At 39.4% G+C, this 13,684-nt stretch overlaps 1 protein-coding gene across 1 annotated transcript; it reads left to right on the top strand.

The window, feature by feature from the left end:
• Positions 1 to 12,993: 12,993 nt before the first annotated feature.
• On the top strand, positions 12,994 to 13,680 carry LOC112401965 (melanoma-associated antigen B17-like; the record flags this gene model as incomplete). The annotated part of the gene is made up of 1 exon (XM_024748491.1): positions 12,994 to 13,680. A coding segment is annotated over exon 1 (687 nt), but the record flags the coding sequence as incomplete, so codon positions are not given.
• Positions 13,681 to 13,684: the final 4 nt, after the last annotated feature.

Below are 13,684 nucleotides of genomic sequence, written 5' to 3'. Positions count from 1 at the left end.
TAGCCCAGGGCAGGCTGGCAGTCAGGGTTCTGAATTCAGAGCTCGGCAGATAGTGGAAAAGGGAACAGAAGGACAGAACATGGGGAATCTTGGAGGGTCCTGGCCAACTTCCATGAAAAAGCTTAGAAAATCTATGAATCATTACCAGCTTAAAGTTGTAAAGCCATCTGAGTGGGTAGATCTACTGGATGAAAGGACCAGAGGCTTGCCTGATACCCCTCCCTACCTTAGAATCTCCCCTGCTCACTGTCAGTCAGGCAGAGTATAGATAGCTTCCCCTTGTCAGGCAGTGATAATATTAATGAATTCTGGGAAACCTACATCTCTTCACTACTCTGGTGGTTCTGTGCATCCTTGCCAGTGTACCAGGGCTGAAAGCTCTCTTGATGCCTGATGACAAAAGCTATTTCTTCTGTGTACAGAGCCCTTCCAGCACTGAAGTTGGGGCTAGAACATTAAAAAATAATCTAGATGCTATCCCCACCTTAGACTGCCTCCCTTGGTTCCTGAGTTCTTTGCAGCCATAAGGCAAACGTGTATTCGGTAGTCTATGCTGCCACCAGATACTCTCTGGTGTAGACAGCTGGCACCAGGTATGTAAACATTTTGCAGACTGGGTGGAGAGAATCATTGCAAATGGTGCAGATTGGGAGTTTGGGATTGACATGTACACACTGCTATGCTTAAAATAGATAACCAACAAGGACCTACTGTAAAAAAAATAAATTAAAAAAATGACTGGAGTTGATATGTGATGTCCAAGTTGTTGTAATAACTCCAGATTGATTGAATTAAACATTAAAATTAAATTCTGTGTTAGCTATTCTCAACATTTTCAATAGTTTTCTAATTACAGAAAAGTTGCAAAGGTAGTACAGAGAGTTCCCTTATACACAGCACTCACTCTCCCTATTCTCAATATCTTACATTAGTAGGATAAATTTGTCACAACTATTGAACCAATATTGATACCTTACTAGTAGCAAAAGTCCATACTTCATTCAGTTTTCCTTCATTTTTTTCCTAATGTCCTTTTTCTGGACCAAGATCCCACCCACAATAGCACATTGCATTTAGACATCACTTCTCTTAGGCTCTTCTAGACTGTGACAGTTTATCAGACTTTCCTTATTTTTAATGATCTTGACAATTTGGGGGAGTATTTGTCAAGTATTTTGCAGAAGGTCCCCTCTATCGGGATGTCTTTGATATTTTTCTCATGATTAGACTGGCATTATGGGTTCTTAAGAGGAAGGCCTCAGGAATAAAGTGCCATTTTCATCACATTATATCAAGGGCACACTATCAACATGACTTAACAACTGATGATATCACCTTGTTCACCTACCTAAGGTAGTGTTTGTCAAGTTTCTCCACTGTACAGTTACTCTTTCCTCCTCCTTTCCATACAGTACCCTTTGGAAAGAAGTCACTATGTTCAGCCCACACTTAAGGGGTGGGGAGTTATGCCCCACCTCCTTGAAGGTGGAGTAGCTATATAAATTATTTGGAATTATTCTCTACATAAGATTTTTCTATTCTCTCTGATTTATTTATTCATTCAGTCACTTATATATAGCAATGTAGACTCATGGGTATTTATTTTATACTTTGGGTTATAATACAGTATTAGGTTTATTTTCCCACTCATGTTGTTCCCTTGCTATTAGTCTTGCTGCTTTTAAGCCCTCTCAGAAGATAGAGCTTAGAAAATGTCTGTATACTAGCCCATGTACCCATATATATCTATAATTATTTATACATCTGTCCATTTGTATCTATATTAAGGTACACATGAGTCATACTGATGTCTCCAACTCTAATCTAGTATCACGTTGATTCATTCTAGCCTTCCCCCCTGCTTACCTTTGTGAGAAAATTGGCTCCAACTATCCGTATACTTATTTACTCAATCCCAGTATACACGTATATTGATTTCAGATTGTTAGCCCATACTCTTCTAAGAACCTTACCAACTAGAATACAGTATCTATATACAATTCCTTTTTTCTTTAGTCTTACAGTATCCACTCATTTCCAAAGTTACTTAGGTCAGCACTCCTTTTCCCCATACTCTTCATTGATGTTATTTCATACGTTTGTAAACAGCTAGTTTTTTTTTTTTTTGTCATAGTCTGCATTCCATCCTGGGATACCTAGATCTCTGAATTGATTTTTTATTTGCATACGTTAAGGTTCACTCTTTGTTCTCTAATGTTCTGTGGGATTTAAAAAATGCATAGTGTCTCATATCCATCCTTACAATATCATAAAGATAGTTTTACTATCCTAAAAAATCCCCTGTACTTCATTTGTTCAACTACTTCCCCCCTGACAAAAAAACGTCTAGAAACTACTGGCCTGTTTTTTGTCTCTGTTGTTGTCTTTTCCAGGATATCTTACAAATGGAATCATATAGTATGCAGTATTTTCAGACTGGCCTCTTTTGCTTAGCAATATGCATTTAAGGTTCATCCATGTTATCCCGTGAATTAGGAGTTGATAGTCTATTACTTTTTATTGCTGAATAGTATTCCATTGTATGTACCACAGATAATTTATTCACTCACCTATTAAAGGCATCTTGGTTTTTGGTAAGGTAATTATGGATAATGCTGCTATAAGCATTTATATACAGTTATTTGTGTTGACATTAAGTTTTCAATTCAATTGGATAAACAGGAGCACAATTTCTGGATTGTATCAGAAAAACATGTTTAGCTTTTTAAGAAACCACTAACCTGTTTCCAAAATAGCTGCATCATTTTGCATTTTCAACATCAATGTGTGAGAGATCGAAATGCATCCTTGCTAGCCTTTCAGTAGGTGTGCACTGGTAAAAAATTGTTGTTTTAACTTGCATTTCCTTAGTGCCAAATTGTGTTGTGCATCCTTTCATATGTCCATTTATCATCTGTCTATCTTCTTTTGTGAGATATTTGTTGAGATCTTTTGTCCACTTTTAAAATAAGGTAATGTATTATTTTTGTAGAACATCTGTAATAACACAAACTGGGAGGCTTACAACAAAAGGAGTTTATTCTCTCACAGTTATGAAGGCCAGAAGTCTGAAATCAAGCTGTCAAAAGAGTTGGTTCCTTCTGGAGGCTGTAAGGGAAGATCCATTTCCAGACCTTTCTTCTACCTTCTGGTAACTACCCAGCAATTCTTGGATGTTCCTTGGCTTGTAAATACATCTCTCCAATCTCTGCCTACACCTCCATATTCACATGCCTTTCCCCTCTATGTCTGTGTCTCAATTCTTCCTCTGTCTTTCTCTTATGGGACCTGTCCTTGGGTAGATCATCCTTAATCCAGGATGATCACATCTTGAGATCTTTAACTTAATTACAACTACAAAGACTTTTTCCAAATAAGGTCACATTCATAGGTTTCAACAGTCTCTTTTTAGAGACACCATTTAAATCACTACTGGTTCCTTGTTTTATTATTGTTGAGTTTTAAGAGCTCTTTGTACATTCAAATACAAGTCATTTATCAGATATGTGATTTGCAAATATTTTCTCTCAATCTGTGGCTTAGTTTTTCATTCTCTTAACAGTATCTTTCACAGAGCAAAACTTTTTAATTTTAATAAAGTCCAACTTATAAGTTTTTGTCTTTTATATATTGTGCTTTTGCTATTGTATCTAAAACTCATCACCACATCCAAAGTCATAGATTTTCTCCTGTATTTTCTTCCAGAAGTTACATAGTTTTGCAGTTTACATTTAGATATATACTCTATTTTCAGTTAATTTTTGTATAAGGTGTGAGGTTTGTGACTAAGTTCATTTTTTCCCATATGAAAATCCATTGCTCTAGCACTGCTTGGTGAAAAAAATTATTTTTCACTTATTGATATTTGCCTTTGTACCTTTGTCGAAAGTTAGTTGACTATATTTGTGTGGGACTATTTCTGGGCTCTCAATTCTCTGGTTCAACGATCTATTTGTCTATTCTTTCACCAATACTATGCTGTCTTGATTACTACAGCTTTATTTTAAGCCTTGAAATAGGGTACTGTGAGTCTTCAAACTTCATTCTTCTTTTTCAACATTGTGTTGGCTCTTCTAGGACCTTTGCCACTTCATATAAATATTAGAATCAGGTTTTTTTTAATTTCTACAAATAAGTTACTGGGATTTTGATTGGGACTGCATTAAATGTATAGATTAAGTTAGAAATAATTCACATCTTAATAATGGTGAGTCTATCAATTCATTAACAGAGAATATTTCTCCATTCATTTAGATCCTCTTGGTAAGTGTCTTGTAGTTTTCCACAAATCGATTTGGTATATATTTTGTTAGATTTATAGTTAAGTATTTCATTTTTTTGCATTGGTAAATGTTTTTGCTTTTTTAAACTTCTAATTTCAATTGTTAATTGCTGGTATATGGTAAAGCAATTACACTGTTACTAGGTCCAGGAGGCTTTCTTTATAGATTCTTTGTGGTTTTCTACATAGACAATCATTTCCTGTGCAAAAAGTATATAATTGTAATTTATCCCTTTCCTATCTGTATACCTTTTTTTTTTTTTTTTTGCGGTACGCGGGCCTCTCACTGTTGTGGCCTCTCCCGTTGTGGAGCACAGGCTCCGGACGCGCAGGCTCAGCGGCCATGGCTCATGGGCCCAGCCGCTCCGCGGCATGTGGGATCTTCCCAGACCAGGGCACAAACCCGTGTCCCCCGCATCGGCAGGCAGACTCTCAACCACTGCGCCACCAGGGAAGCCCTCTGTATACCTTTTATCTATTTGTTATTGTTTGTCTTGCACTGGATAGGACTTCCATCATGATATTGAACTGGAGTAATGAGAGGACATCTTTGTTTCATTTCCAGTCTTAAGGGGAAAGCATTCACTCCCTCATTATTAGGTATAAGGTTAGCTCTAGGTTTTATGTACCCTTTATCAGGTTACAGAAATTCCCTTCTAAACCTACTTTTTAAAGTTTTTATCCTAAATGGGTATTAAAAATTTCAAATTATTTTTCTACATCTATTGGTATAACATTTTTCTTATTCAGTCTATTATTCTGATAAAATCACTAATTGATTTATAAATGTTATATTAGGCTTGAATTCTGGAAATGAGCCCTACTTGGTAATAATGTATTACTCCTTTTACATACAGCTGAATTCCATTTGCTACTATTTTGTTAAGGATTTTTTTTTGTCTATGTTCATAAGAGATATTTGTCTGTAGTTTTCCTCTCCAGTAATACATTTATCTGGCTTTGGGCTTAGGGTGATGCTGGCCTCATAAAAAAAACTGAGAGTGCTTCTCTTTTCTTCTATTTTCTGAAAAAGATTGCAGATGATTTGTATTATTTCATCCTTAAATATTTAATGGAATTCATCAATGAAACTATCTGGGCCTAAAGATTCCTTTATTTAGAAGGTTTTTAACTATTAATTAAATTTCTTTCATAGGCGTAAGGCTCTTCAGACTATTTCAATTTAAATGAGTTTAGGTAGTTTGTGCCTTTCAAGGAGCTAATCCATTTCATCTTTATCAAATTTGTAGACATAGAGCTGTTCATAACGTTCCATTTTGACAAAAATCCTTTTAATGTCTCTGGGATCCAGAGTGGTGATCCCTCTTTTATTCCTGATATTGGTAGCTGATGTCTTCTCTATTTTCTTTCTTGGTTATCCTGGCTAGTGACTTACCAAGTTTATTGATGTCATTGAGGATTTTATGGATTTTCTCTATTGCTTTCCTATTTTAAAATTTCATTTATTTATAATTATTTTTTATTATTTCCTTTCTTCTGCTCATTTTACGTTTAATTTGCTCTTTTTTCTCTAGTTTCCTAAGGTGGGCTCTTAGGTTATTTGCATCAGAGCTTTCTTTTTTTTCTAATATTTGCATTTAATCCTCTAAATTTCTCTCTAGGCAGTAGTTTAGTAGCAATCCACAAATTCTGGTAATCTGTATTTTCATTTTCACTTATTAAAAAAAATTTTTAGATTTCAAGAGAAATTTTAATTTTAAAAAAGAAATCTTTGATATAAATTTTAAAGAAGAAATCTTTGATTTATGAATTATTTATAAGTGTATTGTTTAAGTTATAAATATTTGGGAACTTTCCAGATATATTTGTTATTGATTTCTAATGTCTGCTGTGACCTGAGAACATATTTTGTATGATTTGTATTCTTTTAAATTTGTTAAGGTGTGTTTCATGGTATTTTATGGACAGAGATATGGATGAAAATGTGGTGTATACAGTAGGCCCTTATTAGTTATCTATTTTATGTATTGCAGTGTGTATACTGTATAGCACAGGGAACTCTACTCAATACTCTGTAATGGCCTATATGGGAAAAGAAGCTAAAAAAGAGTGGATACATGTATATATATAACAGATTCACTTTGTTGTAGACCTGAAACTAACACAACATCGTAAATCAACTATACTCCAATAAAATTTTTTTAACAATTTTAAAAAAGAAAGAAAAAGAAAAGTTGGTCTAGCTTGGTGAATGTCACATGTAAGCTTGAGAAGAATGTATATTCTGCTGTTGTTGTTGGATGGAGTAGTGTATGATGTCAATTAAGTCAAGCTGATTGTTAGGATTGCTCATGCCATCTATATATTTGTAATGATGTTCTGACTTCTTCATCTATCAATTACTGACACAGACGTGTTGATGCCTGCAACTATGACTGTATATTTCTTCTTTCAGTTCAATCAGTTTTTGCCTCATGTATTGTGATGCTCTGTTGTTAGGTGCATATATGTTTGGGGTTGTAATACATTCTCAGATAATTGATCCTTTTATTATTACATAATGTCTCTTCATATCCCTGATATTATTCCTTGTTCTGAAATCTGCTTTGGCTGAAATTTATATAGCTACTTTAGCTTTTTTTGACTACTTTTATCATGGTATATCTGTCTCTATCCCTCTACTTCTTTTTAAGCAGTCTACTCTGAAGTGCATTTTGTTGAATTCAAAGGTGAAATGCCTAACTGAGATATAAGAAACTAAAATAAAGTTAGACAAGCATGCATCATGAGACAAACCAGTGATGAGTCCCATTCAAACAAAAGCAGAGCAGATACTAGTTCATACCACAGCCCCCATGAATGTGTTTCTATTTAATAGAACCGTACATTAACAGTAGCAACACAATGGCCACAAGAGACCATAAGTGCACTTGAACTTTTAGTTAGTTCTGGCTAGGCTCTGACAAGTCTACCATTCTTTTTTCACCAGCCAAGTAAACAAAAGAATTTATCTGTTAATGTCAGAAACCTTAAAGTTCTTTATTCAGCTGAAAATGACCACAAGTAAGGGTGCATTTTCTAGCTTCCTGCTTCCTCAATACAGATTTGCCTAACAGGTTAATTTCAGCATAACAGAAGGTGTCATCTGGCTGGCTGCACCATGTACTGGTGAAAGGAACAAGTTTAACGTGCTTTGTGCTCAGGTTGCTAAGCTTCTTGGCTGGCCCTGTCTTCCCCTGCACCTTGGTTCTCAGCAATCTGAGACTTGGTCAGCTGAAGATAAAAGAAATCTACCAGACAGTTTAGAGGTATGTTCTTAACAAGATAATCCATCACATCATCTAAAGACTCCTTCTTTTTCTGTAGCTGACTCTTGCTTGAGTGCTTTAGTTCAATTACAATATAGATTTATTCCAATTACAGTAAGCTGGTTATGTGTCTACCATGTATGTGAATTTTCCTTGCTCTTGTTTTAATCAATAGACATTATTTTTAGAACAGTTTTAGACTTACAGAAATATTGAGCCGAAAGCACTAGTTCCCATATACTCCCACCCTGACACACACACACACAGTTTTCCCTATTACTGACATCTTGCATTAAGTGTGGTACATTTGTTACAATTAATAAACTAATATTAATATATTATCATTAACTAAAGTCCATAGTTTACATTAGGGTCACTCTCTGTGTTGCAGACTTTGACAGGTGCATAATGTTATGTATCCACCATTACAGTATCATATAGAAGAGTTTCACTGTACTAAAATCTCTCATCCTTTTGCTTTTAACCTATCAGAGTCTTGATACACAAATGGGTTTCTCATAGATAGCATATAGTTGAGTCTTTTTTAATTTATTTTTTAACCACTGTGACAATTTCTGCCTTCTAACTCGTGTATTTAGAGTATTCACATTTAAAGTGATTATTGATATATCAATAGTTTTATTAAAATCTACTATTTGTGTAACTGTTTTCTATTTGTTGCATTTGCTCTTTTTTATATCCTTTTTTTATGCTCTCTGGTATTAACTGAGCATTTTATATGATTCTATTTTATCTCTTTTCTTGATATATCGTTCATACTTTTCTTTAACCTCTTCACTGGTTTTCCTACGGTTTACAATACACATTTCTAAATAATCTTAGTCCACCTTCAAGTAATATCATATTGTTTCACATGTAGTGCCGATTCTTTATAACAGAGGATTTCTAATTCCTTCTTGTGTCTTGTGACATTGCTCTCGTTTATTTTACTTGTCCATGTGCTACAATCACCTAGTCCATTGTTACTATTGCTGCTTAAAACAAACATTTTTAAATTAATTAAGAATGACAAAAGTTAAAGATTTCATTTTATCTCCATTTATTCCTTCTCTGATGCTTTTCCTTTTTTATACTCATCCGAGTTTCTGATCTATATCATCTTCTTTCCACATAATGAATTTATTTTAACATTTCTTGCACAGTAGATCTACTATGAGGCCTATGAGGCAATGAATTGACTCCGGGTTTTTTTGTCTGTTTGTTTGACTGAGAAAGTCTTTATTTCCCCTTCTCTCTCTCTCTCTTTTTTTTTAATTTTGTTGGATACAGAATTCTAGTTGATACTTTTTCTTTCAACATTTTAAGGATTTCACTTCACTCTCTTCTTGCTTGCATGCTTTCTGATGAGGAGTTTGCTATAATCTTTATTTTTCTTCCTCTTTAGGAGACGTGTCTCTCCCCGCCCCCAACTTTCTTCAAAATGTTGTCTTTGCCTTTGGTTTTCTGCAGTGTGAATACGATATGCCCAGGTATAGTTTGTTTGTTTGTTTTGGTATTTATCTTGGTGTTCTCTGAGCTGTCTCAATCTATGCTTTGGTGTCTGTCATTAATGTTAGAAAGTCCTTGGCCTATTGTTTCAAATGTATTTCTACCCCCATTCTTCTCTGCCTGGCATTGGAATTATCTGTATATTACACCTTTTGATATTGCCCCATGGTTTTTGGGTGTTCTGTTAATTATTTTGTTCTTTGTTTCTCTTTTTGATTCAACTGAGGAGGTGCAATTCACCTATCTCCAGATTTACTGATTGTTTCCTCACATGTGTCACATCTACTAATGAGCCTGTCAAAGGTATTTTTTCAATTCTCTTACTGTATTTTTGATTTCTAGCATTTAGTTTTGATTCTTTCTTATAGTTTCCTTCTCTCTAATAACATTACTTATTTAGTCTTGCATATTGTCTATTTTTCCTATTAGAGCTCTTAAAATAGTACACAAATTTATTTAAATTCCTTGTCTGGAAATTTCAAAATCTGTAAAGTAAAAACCTAACAAATGCTAACTGGATCAATATTTACCTCTAACTATTAATGATTGTTGATTCTGAGTGTCAGGTATATTGGGTTCATTTTACTCTTCTCTGTACGGTTGTATACCATTAATAATTTCTTTAGTGAAAATGTTCATTATAAATATCATATCTTTATACCACATTTTCTTTCTCCAATAATCTGTTGATGATAAATTGCTAAACTCATTTTAATAGGTGTGCTGACCTTCATACAGAGACCAAATAATGACACCCCAAGAAAAAAAATCACTTGAGCTAAGCTCACTTATGTAGAGACATCTATCCTAAATAAATTCATGGCATATCCAATACAGCAGTGAGTAAAGAGGCTGACTTCAAGACATGCAAAGATATTATAACATTACAAAAAATTGTCAAATGGAATTTCTCTATATTAATAGATTAGAGAATAAAATGTATTTGATCATGTCCAGGGGTGTAGAAAAAGCCTTTGAAAAAATACTTAACACCATGGTTAAAAGCCTTTAGTAAAATAACATTTGAAGAGAATTTTCATTTCCTAAAATCTACAGCAAACTTAGATAAATGTGAAATGTTAGAAGCATTCCCATCAAAGTCAGGACAAAGACACAGATATTATGGTACTGTATCTACTGTTTAAAAGTGGACTGGAATACATAACTAGAAAAATAAGAATATTGAAATAAATAAGAGGAAGGAATATTGAAAAGACAGAGATAATAAATGGCAACAATATAACCCTCTAATTAGAAAATCCCAAGGAACCAGTGCACAAAATACTCAAATGAACAAGAGACTCCAAAAGCTGTTGTATATAAGATTACTATACCAAAATCAGGAGCCTAACCACACAAAATCAATAGCTAATTAGAATAATTAATAGAAAATACTCCCATAACAACAGCAGCAGCATCCAAAACTTACTTAAAAGGAAACTTAACAAAAATGTACATGATCTTTTTGTAGGCAACTATAAAAATGTACTGATAGAAAAAGAAATCCCAAATAAATAAAGAAGTACACTATGTTTATTCATGGGGAAAAGAATACTGTAAATATGCCACTTCTCCTTAAATTATTTACAGATTTATTACCTGGTATGGACTGAATTGTGCCCTCCACACTCCCCACAAATTCATATGCTGAAGCCCTAATCCACCACTGTTGCTGTATTTGGAGACAGGGTCTTTAGGGAGGTTATTAAGGTTAAATGAAGTCATAAGGATGGGGCGCTAATCCAATAAGGCTGATGTCCTTACAGGAAGAATAACTGACACCAGATATCATTCTCTTTCTGTGTATTTACAGAGAAGAGGCCCTGTGAGGACATAGCAAAAAGCCAGGAGGAGAGCTCTTACCAGAAATTGAGTCGGCCAGCACCTCTATCGGGAACTACTAGCCTCTAGAACTGTAAGAAAATAAATTTCTGTTGTTAAGACATCCAGCCTGTGGTATTTTGCTACGGCAGCCTGAGCATGCTAATACACTGCCTCATATGTAGTTTCCAAGATGGCTACGAGACTTGGGCTGCTGTTTACTAAACTCAATACTGGAGAAACTATAAAAGGGAGAATGAAAGAACAATACCAGCAACAACAAAACAAAATAAATGAGAACCCCCTGGGAGAGACTAAGGCTGTGTTCAACTAGAACCTGACTGTGGGCAGGTAGGGGGATGCCCTGAAATTGACACAGGTCTGTAGCCTGCAAGAGAGGCAGATGACAGGATTGATTAGAGAAGAGCCTATAACGTTGAGCCCTTGATTCTTCCACTGTGCTCTGGGACCATGAATCTCTACTGCTTCACTGAAGGAATCTGAGGCAGCATTTCAGAGCCCACATGCCAGGCGCATGGGACACCAAAGATTGGGCTGGATGTGGCAGTATGGTCCACAGGCTGTGAAATAACCGTCTGAAACTTTGTTAGTGGATGACAACTGGCCTTTTTAAGTGATCATCTTAATGACACGCCCCCGACACCCCCAATCCCCATTCCCTCCGAAAAGAGGTGGCCACACAGGCCCCGCCCACCCCGCCCCTGCTCTCGGCCCCAGAGGCTCGGGCCTGGCTGTTAGGCCCGAAGTCCATCCGCTTCCCCTGCGGGGTTTCGGGCATGGAAGGCCTTGCTCTGAGGCTGGTGGACCCTGGCTCAGCTCAGTAGAGGGAGCGCCCCAGGCCCTGTGGAGGGAAGGACGGGACCCTCCTGGGGACCGAGGGGCTCCACACCCCAGAATGGCGGCCACACGGACCCCGCCCCTGATGTCGGGCTGGGAGCTTCTGGGCAGGTCTAAAGACTGAGGGGCTCCCTCACTGCGAACGCGGACGGATGGACAGACGCGGGAGACACAGGGAGGAGGGGGCCTTGTCCTGAGGGGCTGGCCGCAGGTCAGCTGAGGGAGGATTTCCAGGGCACGGGAGGAGTCAGGGTGAGGACCGTCCTCCCCGTCGCAAGGGCACCTCAGAAGCCCTCCCCTGTTGTCAGCCGCTTCCTTCTGGCCACACACGAAGGGAGGGCTGCTGTCTGAGAGGGGAGGTGCAGGCCAGCAGAAGGCGCGTCCCTAAGCACTCCCAAGAGTCGGCCCAAGCCCCCGAGTGAGGGCTCCCTCGACCTGTCTGCCGCACGCTGCAGGCTTGGTAAAACTGCCACATGCGGCCGCGTGGGCACCCTCACTGCCTCCGAATGAGACTCAAGGAGGTGCCGGCACTGGTGCGAGCAGATGGCCCTCGGGGCGAGAGGAGCTCCAGGCTGCACCGGCCGTCCAGGGAGGACCCCGAGTGAGGACTAAGGAAGTCACCCACCCCGAAGAGAAGGGACAAGAGAGAATATGGCCTGTCCCCTCCTGTCAACCCTTAGACTCCCAAGAAAGGACTGTCAGGCTGAGACTGCCCGTAATTTCCTCTGCCAGGTCCAAGGGAGGTTAGAGCGTTGTTCTGAAGGGGCAGCCACCAGGAAGCAGAAGGGAGGGTCCCAGGACCCTTGGGTGGTGGGCTGAACGCTCCCTCCTTTCCTCCTCCTGGGTGTCATGGAAGATGGTGGTGTCAACTTCAGAGCAGCAGAGGGGATGGGGTGGGGGTGTCTTGCCAACAACTGTCATCCTGACTCTGAATGGGAACCGTGGAGACCTACCTCCCCTGCCAGCCCCCACTGTCACCCCAGTACTGCCCAGGCAGGGCTGGCTGGCTGTGCCCCACGGCTCACTCTACCGTCCTCCACAGGGGTCTCAGGGGACAGGCTGAGCAGGAGAACAGGAGCCCTGTGGGTCCTCGAGCAGTGCCCTCAAGGGCCCTGCAGAGGCGGCCTTGGTTAAAGCCAGGGGGGAATCTCCCCGCTGAAGGTGCTCACAGCATCTCCTTGTCCCTCCCTCAGGTGCCCTCGTTGCCTGCCTTCCTGCGCACACTCCCGCCTGCTGGCCCTGACCTGTGTCATCATGCCTCGGGGCCGGAAGAGCAAGCGCCGTGCCCGCGAGAAACGCCACCAGGCCCGGGGGGAGACTCAGAGTCTCAAGGGTGCCCAGGCCACTGAGGAGGCGGCGGCGGCAGCAGAAGAGATAGAAGAGTCACCCTCCTCCCCCGCTTCTGTTTCTCGGGGTCCTCCCCCGAGCTCCCCTGCTGCTGGCACGCGCCAGGAGCCTCAGGGAGCCCCGGCCACGAGCTCTCATGATGAAGGTGTTTCATGCCCAGGATCTGAAGAGGGTGCCCAGAGCCAAGATGAGAAAAGTGCAGGTACCTCCGAGGCAGCACCTTCCATTCACAGCTGTTGCAGAGGTGTTCTGATCAGGAAGTCCACAATGTTGGTGCACTTCCTGCTGGAGAAGTACAAGAAGAAGGAGCCCATCCCGCAGGCAGCACTGCTGAAGGCTATCAACAGGAAGTACGATAAACACTTTCCTGAGATCCTCAGCAGAGCCTCTGAGATCATGGAGGCGGTCTTTGGCCTCGAGCTGAAGGAAGTCGACCCCAGCAATCACTCCTATGCCCTCATCAGCAAGATGGCCCTCCCCAGCGAGGGAAGTCCGAGTGATGAGTCGGGGCCGCCCACGTCCGGTCTCCTGATGATTCTCCTGGGCCTGATCTTCAAGAAGGGCAACCGTGCCACCGAGGAGGAGATCTGGGAATTCC

The sequence above is a fragment of the Neophocaena asiaeorientalis genome, unplaced genomic scaffold (assembly GCF_003031525.2).
Source record: "Neophocaena asiaeorientalis asiaeorientalis breed wild unplaced genomic scaffold, Neophocaena_asiaeorientalis_V1.1 scaffold1043, whole genome shotgun sequence".
In the NCBI taxonomy this organism is placed as follows: Eukaryota; Metazoa; Chordata; class Mammalia; order Artiodactyla; family Phocoenidae; genus Neophocaena; species Neophocaena asiaeorientalis.
This window is presented reverse-complemented; position numbering and strand designations above follow the sequence as displayed.